Source organism: Triturus cristatus, chromosome 3_2 (genome assembly GCF_964204655.1).
Source record: "Triturus cristatus chromosome 3_2, aTriCri1.1, whole genome shotgun sequence".
NCBI classification, from domain to species: domain Eukaryota; kingdom Metazoa; phylum Chordata; class Amphibia; order Caudata; family Salamandridae; genus Triturus; species Triturus cristatus.
Window position 1 is genome coordinate 444,085,251 of NC_140584.1, and position 20,287 is coordinate 444,105,537.

The following is a 20,287-nucleotide window of genomic DNA, read 5'->3' on the forward strand; positions in this document are numbered from 1 at the left end:
GCGCTGCACTCAACCGTACATTTAAAAAAAAGAAGAAAAAAAAGACCGTGGTGTCCCTGAAGCGGGTGCTGCCCTCAGTATGCAAGTTTAATTACTAAAAAAAAATAAAGGTAAAAGAAAGCGCGGTGTCCCTGAAGCGGACACCCCGTTCTTCCTAAAAGTAATTTTTTTTAAAGTGTTGCCATTTTACTGTGGAGGTAGGGGGCAGTAACTTTTAAAGTTAGAGTGGCATAACGCTCAATATGAAAGTGGCCGCCATTGTCCTGTGTGGGCGCGCTGCAAATACAACAAAAAGCAGTCACCATTGTCCCCATTAGAAGCAATAAACTAAACAGCGCTCACCTACTTATACACCGAGTAACAAGCCAAGTAAAAGTGCCAGTCGCCATGGGAGGTTACAAATGAAGACAAGGCGGTACTCAGGAAGGACTAACAAGCCAATTTACGAATCAGAAGCCAGCATTTACGAAGGGCAATGACACAAGCCCATGAAAAATATGGGCAGAGAGTGGGCGGGGCTTCATATGCATACTCCAATACAGCATGCCAATACAGCATGCCTCACAGAGCAGCACATGCATGCTGATTCTAGGCTTGATCTAAAAATAAACAACTAAATAATGAAATAGGCTTAGTAGTTCAACAGGATGGATCCCAGGATATGAAAGCTGTATCATCAACTTCATGGTTATGTCTTTTAACACAAACTACTAAATCCGATATTATGTAGGCTAATCGTCGAAGAAAGAGAAAATCAAAAGCAGCATTTATGAAAGAATTTTGAAACACAAATGTGACTATATGATTTAGGATTGACACAATCAACACCAATACAAGCACTTATTGCAGAATTGACACCAGTGGCTGGACAATTCTAAGTCAATGTTTTGCCGTGAATGTCTTCATGCACAATACGGAGACCCAGATTTACTTACACTTTGTGACGAGGTTGTGTTACATTTGCAGCATTTATTTTGGCTGGGGGAGGCCACATGGACGGGGGGGGGGGGGGGGTAAGGGGAGAACGACAACGGAAGGAGGGAGGGTGAGTAGGGGCTGGGCAAGTCAACACAGAAAACTAACAGAGGAAGGGAGAGAGGGTAGGGGCAAGTCAACAAAAAAAGGAACGTCGGAAGGTAGGGTGGAGGCAAGACAACACAGATAACAAACAGAGAGAGGGGTTGTGAGTGTGTGTATCCAACACGGAAAACAAACTAAGAGCGGGAAGTAAGGTGAGGGCAAGACAAGACAATAAGAACAATCATAGGAAGACGGTACGGTGGGGACAAACACACAGACAGGTTAGAAACACAAACTGCAAGAGACGTACGTACATGAGGGAGCCAGCTGAAAAAGACACACTCTGGGAGAGGGCTTAAATTGAAAGCAAAAAGTAGCACTTAAAATAATGAGCAGTGGAAGGACATAAGTAATGCGTGCGTCCATGATCTATGCAAGGTACAAATTCTTACTGCAGCTGATCAATAAGACGCAAGCAAATGAAAGTGACAATCATTCCAACCAATGAAATGAATGAAATGAAATGAAATAAAATTTATAGTGCGCAGAAACTTAGCCCAAAGGGCATCAAGGCGCCTAAATAATACCAAGGATAGTCCTGCGATGCTAGTGATATGCTTTATTAAAGAACCAGGTCTTAAGGGCTCCCTTAAAAAGGGGCAGAGATGAGATAGCCTTGAGCTCAGAGGGGAGTGCGTTCCATAAACGCGGAGCACTCGATGCAAAGGCTCTTGCTCCCCATCTTGCCTTCTTGATAGCGGGGATAGCAAGGAGATTGTGTTGAGCAGATCTAAGACATCTGCCAGGGACATATCTAGACAGCAGAGATCCCAATCCATCAGTCGGTCCTGCCATAAGTGCCTTGTGAACTAGACAAACAATTTTAAAAGAGATACGATGTTCAATGGGCAACCAATGAAGATTCTTCCTAGCCAGAGTGACAGAGGCTGAGATAGGAAGGTCAAGGACAAATCTTGCTGCTGCATTCTGTGTTGCTTGTAGACGCAGCAGCAATCTCTTGTTGATCTGAGTATATAATGCGTTGCAATAATCTAGGCGAGACCCGATCAGTGCAACAGCTGTTTGTTTTCTTGCTTGTGGGGATAAGTAGTGAACTATTCTACGGAGGATTTTTAAAACTCCCCAACAGGTAGATACAGTTCTATTTATCTGCAAGTTCATAGCCAGCTCAGTGTCAAATATGACCCCCAAGTTTTTTGCAGACTGAGAAGGGGTTGGGCACGCCCCCAACGAAGGCGGCCACCATTCATTCGACCAGGCATCTCTATCCTTTCCAAAGATGAGGACCTCCGTCTTGTCGCCATTCAACCTCAGAGAATTAAGGGTCATCCAGTCGGCAATCGATTGCATGCAGCTCCTGAAACCTGCAGCCGAGATGCTAATAGACTGTGACACAGACACCATAATCTGTGTATCGTCTGCGTACGATACCACCTCCATCCCCTGGGATCTTACTAGTCTCGCAAGTGGGGCCACATAGATGTGGAAAGCAATGGGCAGTCTCTAAATCCGTAGATAGAAAGCAAAAGGTCTAGAAGGCTATCTAAGCAGGACTTAAACATTTAAAGTTTGATGATAAGGAAAATGCACACTACAATCAGACATTGCTAATCTCTGATTTGCAGAAAATGCACGTCAAAATGCACATTACTTTTTTCAAAACATGTTTATTGAGTTGTATGCCTTTTACATCTTTGTCATATTACATCACCTAACTTTCAATACATTTTAACAAACATGACCATATTCAACGGGCAACTAAACCTCTACTAATGTATACAAAGCGAGTCAAAATGCACTTTACTTACCCATGATGAATAAATGAAGGGGTGGGACAGTCCAATTACCACATTTTAATATGTTAATTTTGGTACCCAATAAAGAGCAAATCAGCCTTAAAGGAAACCTAGCTCACAGAAATAGAGCTGATTCACAAAAGGGAGCTAGTTTCTTCACATCACACTTGTACATTCCTGTATTTGCATGTGCTAGCACACTAAATTCAGACCTTGTGGCTTTGCCTATGTGTTAATCATATATGCCTAATCCTTCGTTGCCCCTCATAATTTACACACGGTGGAACAGATTTCTCTTTGGGGCTCCATTGAACGCTTGATAATTTCCGAGTGAGTTCTGTTTCTCTTCAGTTCTCTTCACTGAAGCATTCTCTTCCTCTTGTTTAGAGCCGCTCCTTTACAGTATTATGGTTGTTGGTGTTGTGAAAGTGCCACAACACTTTAACCGCCTGTCAGAGCATGTCATCAGCATAACTGAATATAAGTAAATATAACTGAAAATGCAAGAATTTCAAAGTAGCTGAGTAGAGCAAAAATTGAAAGCGAGACCTATGGGCTTTGACAATGCTTGTTATTTATTGCCCTTCTGCAGATGAGGACAGGAGAGGAAGTATCTATTTTCATGCGCACAAATGCGCAAGCTTAAAGGCCTTAAACACTTCAAACATGTTCATGACACAGATAACAAGCAACACATTTTTCTGCCTAATTTCCACAATGGGGATTACTCTTTTTTCTATGTAACTGAGCCTGAAGGGCCTTCTGTATGAAAAGGAGCCTACGTCAAAAACTGGAAGTGTGGGTCAGTATGCAACTAAAAATACACCTTCCTTAGGCAATAGGGATATTGTATGTCACATAGTTTTGTAACTTTATATGTACATGTATATTTAATACCTTTCGGTTCATTGTGAAGGCTTGAGCCTTGTTCCATTTCGATGGGAGCAACGCCATGTTGATCGGAGTCTCCAAGTGTGTGCTCATGAACTTTAATCAAATTACCATACTGCTGTATGACTGGTGGCAGGGGCACATTGTTTGACTATTACCCAGTAACCCATCAATTGTGATGGAAGAGGCGGTTGGCATAGAATGGCTCCAGCCATGGCTCTGGTTCCTCCTCCGCTTGTGACATCACAAAGCCATACAAGATGCCATGTTGTGTGCTAACTTTAGTTCCTTTTCTCGACTCCATCCAGATCCAGGGCATTCCTTTTTGTTTTTTTCCAACATTCTTGAAGTTAATACTTTAGGCAGTGTACTCTCTGGACCATGTCGGCCACTTAGGAACAGAAGCGTTAAGCAGTGCCATTCTTATCTCAAGCGGGATCCCCACAACAACAGTCTTTGGTATCTAGGTCCCAAGTAGGGCTGGATGGAACTCGCAGTGTTTCACTCTGTGCAACTCCATAGTTACATGAAAAATCTGCGCGATTCCGCAGAGTTCCGCAAATGGGTTGAATTAGGCACTTTGCATTGCGCACACTGATGTTCAGCTGCGTGATCGTTCCTTGACCAAAGTCAGCTCGAACTGCACCATGCGGCATGTCAGAGGGTGCTCCTTTTTGAGTTGACTTTGCTTCTGCTCAAGTAGATTTTCTACTTGAGTGCCAGCTTTCTGACTGCGAACAATCGCGACCACCTACATCAAGGAAATGTTGCTGAGTGCCCTCCTAGTGACCGAAAATCATGCAAGGGGATGCTAAATCTCACTTGCGCTCACCAACTTACCGTTGGTGAGCCACGTGTGAGAAAAAATGCAGCAGTTGGCGAACTTTGGCTAGAACTGCGTATTGCATGCGTAAAGCGGAGTGGCCAAAACTGTGCCACCTCCACCGGCGGAGCGGAATTTATTGCCCACCCTTAGTCTCAAGCATAATTCCAATTCTTGTGATAAGTGAGGCCTTATGCAGACCAAGGTGGTTAAGGAGAGGAAAGCCAAGATTCCATAGCACAGGCCCAGAGAACTTTGGGACCATTCCACTCTTTCCATAAGTAAGCCCCTCAAGAACGAGTACTCCAAAGATCATATCATAAGAAGCACAGCAACATCACTAACAAGAATTTTCCTACTGGCATTGTTCCTGTTCCAGGGACAGGTTTGAGAGTTTGCACTGTTCCCAGAATCACGCCTCAACATTGTCCTCTTAGACAGTGCCAGCTTTGGAAAAGGTAGATTCAGACTTTACAACACCATTGTCTGATCCCTGGCAGGCGATACTTTTTATTCAGGCCATGCAACAGATCTTTTGTTCCTTTCTGTCCCTCAGGTGCAACCTTCCAGGCTCAAGGAGCAATTCGATCCTTTGACTTACCATATATCAATGAACCACCCTTGACGAGAGTGGACCTTATTCGAAACTACCCCAAAGTCAATCTGAAGCTACTAGATCCTTCAACTTCTCATATATCGAACAACCCCCCCCCCCTCGATGAAGGTATTCCGCATTTGAAGTAGTCTCTAAGCCAATCTGGCTCCTGAAGCAGCCTCGGCCAAGGCCTTGCCAGTTGCTTCATCTATGGTGCCAGTGTTGGTACTGCACTCAATGCCACTGGTGCTTTCTCTAGATTTAGATGTACGTAATACACAGGCTTTACTGACCAAGGTGTGGGAGAAGGTCAAAGCCTCATTCAAAGATGCCCCCTTGGGCGACTCTCTGGCACACACCCAACAGTTTTCCAGGATAGATGATCTTATTGGCTCAAATTTGGTTGCTATGCAGATACCATCCATTATACCTCACGCCGATGACAAAGATAGTGAGGAATATCATTTACTCCCCTCAGCGTACTGATGATGGCCTTTAAATTGATATACAAAATGCTAGTAGGTGAAACATCTGCCCTATGGTGGACCTATAAAGTACCTCGAGTTATCCTTTCAAGGAGGTTGCCTCTTTCATTGCAATGATCCTTGAAGTGGCAAAGATAGCTTGTTGGCTGATATTCTTCTACTTCTGTGATTCTGTTTCCAAGGGGTTCATCAAAAAGGTAACACAGTGCCTACTAATAAACCTCCTCTGTTCCTGTCATTAACCAATGGTGGCTAGGTGCCTTTGCCAGGGTCTGGTAATTTAAAATTCCACTTTCCCCTTTTTTGCTAGAGTTTAGTGATGCAAGCATCTTCCAAACTGAACTCCAATGCTTTTCCCTGCACTCATTTTGAAAGATCGTCTAAGTGCATTGATGCTATGCGGAAAAGGTCTTCTCTTCTGGGATTGTGACCTTGAGTTCCTACCCACACCCTTTGGGAGATGGCTCAACTGGCAACACATCATTTCCCGGACTATATGTGGCAACTCCTTTGTTGAATTAGGGAAAGATCACCAGGAAGCAGACAAACAGATTCTGCTCTTTGGCTTAGACATGACCGATTCCATGATCAAATCGACATCCACTGCAGCATTTGCAGAATCCCCTTTTCAATATGTACATTATTTCCTATGTATAATATGTATAATATCACACTGCTGTGATCTTAAGGTTACCGCTTACCGAGTGAAGATTACATTTTTTGATATTTCTCCACATATGCTTTCACCTAATATTTTTCGCTCTTAACCCTTGAGTTGATCAACTGAACTGGGTGGATCGGTGGTCTAGCAGTAGCAAAGCAGCGTAAAGATGGTTTATCTGATTTTAGTACCTATCAAAATACCCAATAGAGCACTATCCTCACAAGTAAATTATGTTGTTTGTGTCTACTTGCATGCATCCTCACACTGCATGTTGTCACAAATGTATTCTCTACAACCCTTAAATCCAGCATAAAAAACTGACATTTGCTCAAAACGTCTGCTTCTTAACCTCTCCTTTTTCTTTTGCAAATGTCCCTCTCTGTCCCTTCCACCCTCTGCATGCCTCCTCTCTCTGAGCATAACCTACTCCAACACATGAATGATTGCCTCATTTCTCCATTATTGTAGATCCACAAAATGCCCACAATTCATTTACAAGATCACAATCGCTCCTCCTTCCTCTGAAAATCCTACCTTTGCAACCTAACAATACCTAATGTCCTTCTACCCATCCATTAATTCCACCAACCATGTAAATGACCTCACATATCCCCACTAATGACCACAACTATCTCTTATTAATTTAGTTCACTGTAAAGAAATTAGAATGACAGCATGGAATGGTTTACTTGAGGCACAGGACTAATCACAATAACTAACAGTCACCAATAACACAGGACTAAACACAAGGTGCCGATCACGTTCCGGTAAAAAAATTCCCCGTACGACTCGTATCCGGTCTTTTTACCGTACGAATCGTACAAGTGCCATACAAACTGCCAATTACGATTCGCATGGTAAAAAGTCCATACGAATCGCATTGGGAATCATTCCCCACACGTCCTCGGGTCGGAAAATGTGTCCGACACGTCCACGGACGATTTACCGTACAAATGTGAAAAGTGAAGTCCGACCGCGGAATTACGATCCATCCCGTGCGTCCGATGTTACAACCGTATGGAAAAAACACCGTCCGCACCGAACTCCCATAGCAACCATGGAGACATGTGCCCGCAAACGCGCCGAACACCCCCCCAGCCCCCGTATGTACGCGCCGACCCCCCCCAGCCCCCGTACGTTCGAGTCGTACCCCCCCAGCCCCCGTACGTACGTGTCAAACCCCCCGTGTATGTACACCCGTGTACGTGTCGAACCCCCGTGTATGTACACCTGTGTATGTGTCGAACCCCCGTGTATGTACACCTGTGTACGTTCGAGTCGTACCCCCACCTGTGTATGTACACCCGTGTACGTGTCGAACCCCCCGTGTATGTACACCTGTGTACGTTCGAGTCGTACCCCCACCCGAGTATGTACACCCGTGTACGTGTCGAACCCCCCGTGTATGTACACCCGTGTACGTGTCGAACCCCCCCGTGTATGTACACCCATGTACGTGTCGAACCCCCGTGTATGTACACCCGTGTACGTGTCGAACCCCCCGTGTATGTACACCTGTGTACGTTCGAGTCGTACCCCCACCCGTGTATGTACGGTGCGTACCCCCAGCGCTGGGGGTACGCACCGTACATACACGGGTGGGGGTACGACTCGAACATACACAGGTGTACATACACGGGGGGGTTTCGACACATACACAGGTGTACATACACGGGGGGTTCGACACGTACACGGGTGTACATACACGGGTGGGGGTACGACTCGAACGTACACAGGTGTACATACACGGGGGGGTTCAACACGTACACGGGTGTACATACACGGGGGTTCGACACGTACACGGGTGTACATACACGGGTGGGGGTACGACTCGAACGTACACAGGTGTACATACACGGGGGGTTCGACACGTACACAGGTGTACATACACGGGGGGTTCGACACGTACACGGGTGTACATACACGGGGGGTTCGACACGTACACAGGTGTACATACACGGGGGGTTCGACACATACACGGGTGTACATACACGGGGGTTTGACACGTACACGGGTGTACATACACAGGGGGTTCGACACGTACACGGGTGTACATACAAGGGGGGGTTCGACACGTACACGGGTGTACATACATGGGTGGGGGTACGACTCGAACGTACGGGGGCTGGGGGGGGCCGGCGCGTACCGGGCCACCTACTCTGGTCGTTTCGCGCCGTACTTCGCTTTTCCGGCACTTTTTGGGTGCCGTGAAAATATTGCAGTCCGGACTGCTGTCGGTTCGAATCGTACTTCCTGGGTCGTGAAACGCTGCCTGAAAGCGTCCCGACGTCACGTCGCAGCATTCCAGGATCACATTCGTACGTATATTTTCGTCGGTCGGTGTTTTTTACGATTCGTACGGAAATGGTGTTTCCGTGCGAATCGTAATTCCATGTTTGTAAAGTTTTACAACCGGGTACGAGTCAGACGGAGAAAACGCTCCGACCGACGGTTCGTAGACGGTTTTTACCAGATCGTAATCGGCACCAAAACTTGGGTTCTGGAGCACCGTGCTGCCTGGCGAAAAGCACGTCAATTATTTGTCTGGAATAGTAAGTGCTATATAAATGCAATTACAATATTGAGACCTTGCCTCAGGGTTATAGTGGTGGGTTGTCACCTTAAGTGCTGACTAGCCAAATAAAACGAAAATCCTCTGTTGGTGTGTTGGTTGCTGGGAGCATTTTCTTTGATTGCTAAGGGCACTCTGATTGCTATCTGTTCATAAACATCCACCCTCATACCAGCCTACAGATTGAGCCAAACAAACTTCCTGTTCAGTTTAACCGAAATGCAGTGCTGCAGTGCATAATCACTGGTATTTAACTCATTACACTGTCATCTTTTAAGATCCTTGTTTAGAACCGAGCCCTTTCTTAAAGGGCCTCAGCGTTAGGAATCACCAGTGTGAACTGACAATCTCACAAGGACTGCACTCCTAGGGACGGAATGTATTCTTCAGTGCATTACAGGTCCTATGCTAATTAGTGTTTGTTGCTGTAATTAATATTTCGTTTTCCGGCATACTGTAAGAAATTGGGGTGTTGGTTGACTGGGGTGTGAGCCATGGTCAAGCAACAACCACAAGCCTTGTCAGGGTGAAGTACAAGCCAACCCGAAATTAACCTGTACTTAACCGTCGGGTAGCTTCGGACAGAGCAGTTAGGCTTAACTTTATGGTAATGTGTAAAGTATTCATGCAAAACTTCCAACAGTAATAAAGTGAAAAACACCACACAAAAATTCCCACACCAAGTAAAAAAAAATAGAGTGATTTTCAAGAAATAAAAAAGGGCCAAAATGACAAAAATCCAAACAGTAGAGCCGGAGAGATGCAATTTTACAAATTTTGGTGAAAATAACACCAAAAAGACCAAAGCAACATCTGTGGATGTCTGGTCCCGCCAAATTGGGACAAAGTCACATGTTCAGACTGACTGGGCTGGAGCACGGGCCAGCTACAAGAACCTAGTTAGGTCAGCTGAGCACAGTAGATAAAATCCTGGTTTGCGGGGCGTTTCGAGGATCTGCGTCAAAGATGCGTCATGCAGCCGAAGTGAGGTGTTGGATCCGAGGTGCGGTGAGCCTTCAATGAGAGGTCCTTCATCATCATCGAGGGTCTTATAGACGAAGGCTTGCTGTGATAAGTCCGGCATTGAGGATGTGTTGCACAGTCGGGGCGGTACGTCTGTTCCGAGGAGCTGTGGGCTGCAATGCAGAGTCTGACATCATCATCAAGGCTGATGTTGACAAAGGATGCAAGGGCCTGCGCCGAGGTTGGGGGCTGCAGTGGGGATGCGGGTGTTTACGATGTGTCCAATCCACACAGCATCAGACATGCGTCCGTCCACAGAAGCTGGTAGAGCAGCTTAGGCCCACTTCCAAGAGTCCAGGATTAGGGGGGCACCAATTGGCAGGATAGACCCACAGATGGCAGAGCCTAGATGCAGTTGCATGGTTGTTGGAAGCCTGCTATGTCCGCAAGGCTTCAGATCAGGAGCACCAGCCAACAAGCGATTGGAGTCACTCTGTGGTTCTAGGTTCAAGTGATACAGGTCCAGTCCTTCTCACCCAGGCAAGAGGGCAGCAGGTCAGCACAGTAGCGTGCAAGTCCTTCAGATCAGCAATACTTTCAGCAGCACAGCAGTCCTTTCTGGCAGATTATCCACAGTTCCAGAAGTGTACTGAAGAGTTGGAGTCTAAGGTCCAATATTTATGGCCAGTTTGTTTGCCTTTGAGGTGGGTAGAAGCTTCTAGAAGCATGCTTTAGAAATGCACAGGTGCCCTGTCCTGCCCTCTCTAACCTGGATCCAGGCTTGTGCAGCCCATTGTGTGGAGACAGGACACAGCCTATTCAAGTATAAGTTGGGCTGTGCCCAGCTTCTCCCTCCAATCCGGTCAGTGAAGGCCCATCCAGGCACACCTAAGCTCCCTATTGTGAGTTGCTGTCCAGGAGGAATACACAAAGCCCAACTGTCAACTACACCCAGTCATATGACCCAGAGGCAGGCTGCAGACACCAAATGGCTATGGCAGAAAAATGCCAACCTTCAAAAAGCAAACGACACACAGATGATGGCCAGAATGCAGAGCAAATCAGGCATTCTCCCCCAGTCAATAGATCTGGGTTAAATCCATTATTCTTTTGCTCACCATGCCACCCCAGTTTAGACCCAGCCATATGCAAATCAGTCTTGACCCTGTGCCTCGTGGGAACAGTCCAGACCGAATTGCCAAGCCAGGTCCACCCTGGACAGTAAACAAGCATCCTGGGACCAGTTTCGGGGCATCACCCCTCATCAGCCTTGGCTGTGACTTCAACAGTGGAGTTGAAAGCAGGGTCGGACTGGGATTGATAATTGGCCAGGCACAAAAGTGGCCCTATTCACGAATCAGATAACTAAAAAACTGGGCCCATTTGCAAATCATGACTGTTTTAGATCGAGCCTGAAGGCACCGGGCATGTGCTGTCGCTTGGCAATGTCCTATTGTACCTGAAAAAAATGTCTAAAAAAGGGGCTACCCTTTGTTTCCTTCCCTATAAACTCCTCTTTTCTGCCTTTAATTCGGCAGGACTTACAATGCGTCACTTACTGTGTGGCTTCCTTGTGTTTGTGTGGGGCATGGACAAAGTACAGATTGATTTAACTTAGTGTCCATCCGCTGCACCGGCTGTAAATTGAGGTACTATTTACATTTTTTTGCATTTTTGTATTTGGCGCAAACCCGACCTGACCGGAATGTGTTTGAGGCTTTACATTACCACCAGTTACACTACACAAGTTTACATTCATTTTTTTAAAGCTGGGAGTGATTTGCCCAGAATCACAGGATGTTCAGTCTACACTGCTTGTGGGGCTTTTTTTCAGCCGAAGCCCTCCATTGTTGCAATTGTTGAGCCATTAGTGCACCACTGTGGGTGGGCTTCAGGCAAGACTGTTTACAGTCAGCAACAGTAGACACGCTACCGTGTGCTTTCATTTTTCCAATTACAAATACCGGCATGAAGACTGCATTGCACTGGCTTGAAATCAACAGGGTCGCTGGAAGACCAATTGTTGGCAGGACAAGCTGCATTTATGATATGGTAATTTCATGCAGTTAAAACAGTTAGAAAGAACGTGGCCAATGTGCCTGTTCATCGGTGACCGCTGCTGCTTTGTAATCTACCTCACTTCAATCTACCCCACTCTACTACAACCTATCCCACTCCAATATACGCCAATCTACCTGAATTTAACCCACTCCATTCTACCCCACTCTACCCTACTCCACTCTACCCCAATTCACCCCACCCCAATCTACCCCAATCTATCCCACTCTACCCAACTCCACCCTACCCATTCTACCCCACTCCAATCTAACACAATCTATCTCCACCCAGTCTACCCCACTCCAAACTACCCACTCCACTGCATTACAATCTACCCCACCCAAATCCACCCCAATCTACCCCACTCAGCTCTACCCCACTCTATCCAACTCTACCACACTCTACCCCAATCTACCCCATTCCATTCTAACCTAATCTATCACACTCCAGTCTATGCCACTCCATTCTATCCCACTCAACTACAATCTATCCCACTCCAATATACCCTAATCTACCCCACCCCAATCTGCCCCACTCTACCCCGATCAACCCCACTTCATTCTACCCCAATGTACCCCACCCACTCCACCCCAATGTACTCCAGTCTATCCCAATCTCTTCCACTCCACTCTACCCCATTCTACCCCACTACAATAGAAAACAATCTACCTCTCTCCAATATACCCCACTCCAATCTACACACTCCACTACAACCTACCTCACCCAAATCCACCCCATCTACCCCATGTTATCCAACTCTATCACACTCTGTACCAATCTACCCAACTTCACTCTACCACACTCCAGTCTACCCATCTATCACACTCTAATCCACCCCTCTCTACTCCACTCCAATCTACCCCACTCAACTACACTCCAGTCTACCCTAATCCACCCTATTCCAATCTACCCAACGCAAATGTACCCCACTCAACTTGAATCTACCCCACTTCAATTTGCCCCACTCTACCCAAGTCTACCCCACTCTACCTCAATCTACACCACTCCAGTCTACTCCACTCCACACTACCCCAATCAACTGTACCCCAATCTACTCCACTCCACTCTATCCCAATCTCCCCCTCCTACTCTATCCCAATCTACCTCACCCCAATCTACCCCAATTTACACCACTCTACTCTACCCCAGTCTCCCTCACTCCAATCTACAACACTCTACCCTACTCCACCCCACTCTACCCCAATCTACTCCACTTCAATTGACCCCGCCCCATTCTCCCCTAATCAAACCCTCACCAGTCTATCCTAATCTACGACACTCCACTCCAATCTACCTCAATCTACCCTAGTCCTGTCTACCTCAATTCAGTCTACCCCAATCTACCACACTCCAATTTACCCCAATTTACCCCACTCCAATCTACCTCATGCTACCCCAATCCACTCAACCCAATCTAGCCTTCTCTACCAAACTCTAACCTACTCCTCCCCAAACTACCCCACTATAGTCGCCCCAATCTACCAAATCCTACTCCACCTCAATCTACCCCACTCCAGTCGATCCTAATCTACCCCAAAGTACACAACTCCAGTTTACCCCTCCCCAATCTACCCCACTCAATTCCCCACTCCACTATACACCATCTACCATATTCTGCTTCATTCTACCCCCTCCATTCTACCCCACTCCAGTCTAACCCAATCTACCTCACTCTACTCTACCCCAATATATACCACTTTACCCAACTCCACCCTGCTCCAGTATACGCCAATCTACCCCAACCTAATCTACCCCAATCTACACCACTCAGCTCTACCCAAGTCTACCCACTCAAGTGTACCCCAGTCCACCACAATCTACCCTACTCCAGTCAACCACACCCCATTCTACCTCAATCTACCCCACTCTACCCATTACAATCTACCCCAATCGACCCCACCCAAGTCTACCCCTTTCCACTCTACCCCAATCTAACCCAGTCAAATTTACCCGACTCCACTTCAGTCTGCCCCAGTCCAGTCTACCTCAATCCAGTCTATCACAATATACCCCACTCCAGTCTACCTCAATCAACCCCATTCCAATCTACCCCATTCAAAATCTACCTCATTCAACTCTGATCTACCCCAATTCAAGCTACCACAATCTATCTCACTTTACCCCAATCCAGTCTATCCCAATCTACTCCACTCTACCCCAATCTACTTACCCCACTCCACTCTATCCCAATCTATCCCACTCTACTCCACACCACTCCAGTCTACCCCACTCCACTCTGCCACTATCTACCCCATCCTACAACACTCCAATCTACCTCAATATACCCCACTCCACTGTACCCCAATCAACCCCACTCAACTCTATCTAAATCTACCCTACCCTAATGTGCCCCAATCCACCACAATCTACACCACTCTACCCCAATATACCCCAACCAAATCTGCCCCAATCTACCCACTCTACCCAACTTCACCCACTCAACTCTATACCAATCTACCCCAAACTACCCATTCTACCCCACTCCACTCCACTCCACCCCAGTCTGCCTCAATTGATCCAACTCCACTCTACCCAATCTACCCAACTCCACTCTACCCCAAACTATCTCACTCTACCATACTCCACCCCACTCCAGTCTACCCCACACAATCTACTCCACTTTACTCCACTCCACACCACTCCATTCTACTCCAATCTACCCACTCCACTCTACCCCAATTGACCCCACTCAACTCTACCTAAAACTACCCTCCTCTAATGTACCCCCAATCCACCACAATATACCTCACTCCAATCAACCCACTCCACTCTACCCCACCTTACCCCACTACACTGTACCCCATTCTACTGTACCCCAATATATCTCACCCAAATCTGCCCCAATCTATCCACCCTACCCCACTTGACCCACTCCACTCTACCCCAATCTACCCCACTCCACTCTAAGCCAATCTACCTCAGTCCAGTCAACCCACTCTACCCTTAATTGACCCCACCCCACTTTACTCCTCACTTCCCCCACTCCACTCTACTCAATCTGCCCCACTCCAGTCTGCCCTAATCTGTCACACTCCTATCAACCTCACTTTAATCGACCCAACTCTACTACACACCAATCTACCCATTCAGCCTGCTCTTATCTACCTCACTCTATTTACTTCACTCTACCCCAATCTACACCACTCTACCACATTCTACAGCACTCCAATCTAACCCACTCTACCTCACTCCAATTTACCCCACTCTATCCCAATTTATACCGCTTCAGTCTACCTCACTCAACTCTTCTCCAAACTAGCCCACTCTAATGTACCTCATTCTACCTCGTCCCACTCTACCCCTATTCTACCCCACTCTATCCCAATCTATTTAACTCAACTCTACCCCCAAAGTACCCCACGCCAATCTACCCTGTGCTGCCTCACTCCTCTACACCCATTCACTTTTACCCCACTCTACCCCGCTCAACTCTACCTCAATCTACCCCTCTCCAATCTACCCCAATCTACTAGACTCTAATTGACCCCACCCCATTTTACCCCAATCTACCCCTCCTATTCTACCCCAATCTACCCCACTCCAGTCTATCCAAATCTACTACTCTCCAATCTACCCCAATCCAATCCACCACATTTGACTCCACTTCAATCCACCTTAATCAACCCCACTCCAGTCTACCCCACACCACTCCAATCGACCCCACTCCAATCTACCCTAATCTACCCCATTCTGCTCTACCCTAATCTACCCCTCTGTACCGCACTCTACCCCACTCCAACCCACCCCAAGCTACCCCACTTTACTCTACCACAATCTGCTCCCCTCTAACCCACCCCAATCTACCCAAGTCTATCCTAATCTACCACACTCCAATATACCCCAGTCCAGTTTACCCCACCACACTCCACTCCAATCAACCCAATCCTGTCTACACCAATCTACCACACTCCAATCTACCTTAATCTCCCAACTGCAGTCTACCCCACTCAACTCCACTTCAAACTACCCCAATCTATCCCACTCCAATCTACCCGCTCTACCCAATGCACCCCCTCTTCCCCAATCTACCCGACTCCACTCAACCCCAATCTACACCACCCCACTCTAATCTACCCCATTCTACCCCACCCCAATATACCCCACTCTATCCCACTCCACCCCGCTCCAGTCCACCCCAATCTACCCCACTCCACTCTACCACAAACTACCCCACTCCGTTCTACCCAAATCTACCCCAGTCCAATGGATCCCAATCTACGCCACTCTAATCAGTTCCACTCCATTCTACCCAAATCTATCCCACTCTACCCCACTACATTCTACCCTAACCTTCCCCACACTACTCTACCCCAATCGAATCCACTCTACTCTACCCCAAATCTACCTCACTCCAGTCTATCCCACTCTACCCACCCCACTCCACTCCAATCTTCCCCTCTCCACTTTATGCCAATCTACCCCAGTCACATCTACTCCACTCTACTCCTCTCCAGTCAACCCCAATGTACCCTACTCCACTCTATCCCACTCCTTTCTATGCCAGTATACCCACTCCAATCTACCCACCCAACCCCACTACATTCTACCCCAGTCTACTTCAATTAACCCCAACCACTTTACCCCTCACTTCCCGCACTCCACTCTACCCCACTCCAGTCTACCCTAATCTATCACATGCCAATCTATCCCTAACTACCCCATTCTAATCCACTGCACTCTTCTACACTCCATTCTACCCCAATTTACCCCACTCCAGTTTATCCCACTCTACCCCAATCTAAACCATTATACCCCATTTTGCACTACTCCAATCTACCCCAATCTACACCGCTCAAATCTACCTCACTCCACTCTACCCCAATCTACCCCACTTCACCCCAAATCTACTCCAATCTACCCCACTCAACTCTACCCCAATCTATCCTACTCTAATTTACCCCAATCTACCTCACCCCACTCTACCCCATACTACCACATTCTACCCTACACCACCCCACTCCACTCTACCCCTAAAGTACCCCACTCCACTATCCCAATCCACTTTACTCAACTCTACCCCAATGTACCCCACTCCAATCTTCCCTAATCTACCTGAAGCTGTGCGGCATCTAGAAAAAGCAAAATGGCGGGTGCGTAAGGGCCTTGCAGGACCTCTCTCCCCTTTTGTGTATTTAAGAAGAAGAGTATTGCGACACAGGAGACACAGCCAAATTAGTGGAATGTTTAAAAGCAAATCATTTACTTTATGCTACATCCAATAGGATGTGGCCTAACTGTCAGAGCTGACAACCTGGGAACTGGGGAATCAGGTTCGAGTCTCAGCGTTGGCTCGACGTTCTGTTATTCTGGCAAATCTCTTAATCTTCCTGTGACTACCGAAAAATTAATGTATTCTTGAGAATCATAAGTGGTGCTCGTGTGAAGCACTCCAATACCTTTGGGTCAAGTTTGCGCTCTACAAAACTGCAAAAAAAAATGAAATAGGAGCTGGTAAACTGTATACTCAATGTAGTCTGACAGTCACATACAGTGGATAGAGTACTGACCGTGGTTTAAGTGCAGACCGAATTGTTATTGAGACTTTTTGAATCAGTACAAGTTACATGTGAATTGCTCTAATGTACAGAAATTAACCACTTGAGATAGTGGCAGTGTAGATAGATGTACACAATGTACTCAATATATGTACAGTAAATTGTGTTAATGTGAATTGTATACTTTGTGCATATACCTTTAGAAGTGCATTGTTTAACAGTACACATGCTCTGAAGTTATAGTTATAAAGAGGCAGTTGAAATAGTAACATAACATGTAGTTGTAAAGAGCAGATTCATCCAAGGGTATTTTGGTGCTGAATAACAGATATTTATTGTTATCCAACGGTACTCATCGACCTCAAAAGGATGAAAGACTGGGGGGACCACCAGGATTTGGACTTGTGGCCAAGAGGTCGAAGACAGGCCCCTACAGTGGACGCATCAGTCCACTAAGCCACCAGAACTAACTTATTAAATAGTGTATTGGAATTTTCTAACCTACAATTGTTGATGTGAAAAATATCTGCAGCAGTGACATTATCAATGATGACATTGGTGATGTCACACGTGATCTCATGATTGAGATGCAGGAAATAGTCTTCTTCAGTCTGTTTCTATTCTATAGTGCATTGAAATGTCCTTGCAAATGACTTTTTGTAGCCTTTTGTTTCTTACTCTCTTTCTACTTTTTTCTCTTTTGCAGCTTATGACATGGTTTCCTTTACAAGAAAAGTGCTCTGCCAGAGATTACACATCTGGATCTTTCTCCAAATTCTCATCAGTACTTCCCTGATCTTCTACCTCCAGTGGGTATGGAATGTTTCATCTGAAGTACTGTGCCCCATTCTAGACACCAAAGTCTCGCCGGTGCACCGCCCTTTCATCATCCTGCTCTGGACCTTACCTTTCAGAGAGGAGTATCCCCTCAATCAGTGTGCGGAGCGTTTTGATATCACAGGTTGCTTCTACACATCTGACCGAAGGTTTTATAAAAACGCTGACGCCGTCATCTTGCACCACTCGGATATCATGTACAGCACACATAGTTTGCCCAGACAACCAAGGCCATTCAACCAGCGATGGGTCTGGTTCAATTTAGAGCCTCCAAGCAAGATTTCCAATTTAGACATGCTGGACAAGCTGATAAATGTCAGTATGACATACAGACGTGATTCAGATATCTTCACCCCATACGGGTGGGCTTTATTGACCAACAAACCTCAGAACTTTAGCATTCCAGTCAAGTCCAGGCTAGTGGCATGGGCGGCTAGTAATTGGGACCCAACAATTCGGAGAGTCCAATATTATGAGGAGCTAAAGAAACACCTTCATGTGGATGTATTCGGACCAGGCCATCAGCCATTGGGTAGAGACGAGCAAACTTCGGTCCTCTCCCAGTACAAATTCTACCTTGCTTTTGAAAACTCTGACAATCAGGATTACATCACTGAGAAGCTTTGGAACAATGCTCTGTTGTCAGGGACAGTGCCTGTTGTTCTAGGCCCTCCCCGTAAGAACTATGAACTCTTTCTTCCCAGCGAAGCCTTCATCCACGTCGATGATTTCCCCAGTGCCAAGGCGCTGGCTGAATACCTTCTGGCATTGGGCAAGGATGACAAGAAATATAAGAGTTATTTCACTTGGAGATATCGATATGAAGTGGTGGGAAGAATGAGCTGGCCAACGCACTACTGCAAGGCATGCCTTTACCTCAAACACCACCCAACCTACAGGACTATTCCTAGTGTGGCCAAGTGGTTTACATCATGATCACCAGATGAATAAAACAAGAAATAAAAAAATAAAAAACAGAGAGAGGAGGGCACAGATAGAAAGAAGTAAATATGGCAGATGCGAAGTTGGAGGGAAAGAGGGGGAAGTGCCAAAGACAGGGCGGAAGGCAGGGCTTAATTTGAGTCTGTGGTTTCCAGGGATCGGCACTAGCACTAAATTGTCAGCACCGGCATTTATGACAGTCTGCCACATGGGGGCACTGTTTGAGTAATTTAGATGAACACAGCAACAGTTGTTTATTAATTCAATATACATTTAAATTGACTTATGCTTGCCGCTCAAGCCATTCCTATAGCTTTTGGGGCCACGAATAGTCTGAATTGTTACACCTGTAGGGTGTGATGTTTAGTAGCTGCGTTGGTTCTTTCATTGGCTGCGCTTGCAAGGACAACAGGTAAAGTGGCCTCCTGACAAGGGCCCTGGCACCTAATTAAGCCCTGGTGTGAAACAGAAGGAAGTAGGGATCCATGAATAAAAGAAGGCTTCGACAATTAGCAACTGGGGTGAATGGGATGGAAAATCAAAATGGGAAGTAGAGAGTTGCTGAGAGAAAGAGTAATTATTTCAAATAACATAGTTGACTTGAATCTGAGTGGCAAACAAAACACCATAATAGAGACAAATGCACAAAGTAGTCACTGATGCACAGTGCTTAATTTGAGGCGGTAGATGCAAGTGGGGCCCTACTGCACCCTTTTTTGGGGACTGGCATTCATTTTTCTTCAGCAGGAGCAAGAGAAACAAACACATGAAGGGGAAAAAGAAAGTAAGAAAGGTTGAAAAAGATAGAACGACAGTTTCAAAGTGAAAAAGCAGGAATGGGGAAAAAACCTGCAAGAGAAAGGGGCAATGAGTGTCTGGCGTAGAATACAAGCGGCATGAGGTGAAATCAAGAAGAGACAGCGTTTGTATTCGATCCCCCCAATATTTGTAGTGCAGGCCGCGTGCTTCTGAGGGAAGCCATGGGCCCTGGCACATGTTGGTTTACATAATAATCACTGCTGATAGAGACGGAAGTAAGGCTGGGTACAAACAGAAGACAGAGTAGGTGAAGTGAAGAAATAAAACAACGATTTAGTACCCGTATATTCGTGAAGAACAGTGCCC

The 20,287-nt window shown here is 46.3% G+C and overlaps 1 protein-coding gene across 4 annotated transcripts in view; it reads left to right on the plus strand.

The window, feature by feature from the left end:
* Positions 1-19,929, plus strand: part of LOC146857507 (3-galactosyl-N-acetylglucosaminide 4-alpha-L-fucosyltransferase FUT3-like) — a 123,962-nt gene extending 104,033 nt beyond the window's left edge. For all 4 annotated transcript variants that reach the window (XM_085648040.1, XM_085648044.1, XM_085648042.1 and 1 more), the window contains one exon: positions 18,090-19,929. In XM_085648040.1, the coding sequence (XP_085504166.1) occupies positions 18,098-19,156 (1,059 nt within the window). In that variant the 5' untranslated portion in view covers positions 18,090-18,097 and the 3' untranslated portion in view covers positions 19,157-19,929. The remainder of the gene's footprint in view (positions 1-18,089) is intronic.
* The last annotated feature ends 358 nt before the right edge of the window (positions 19,930-20,287 follow it).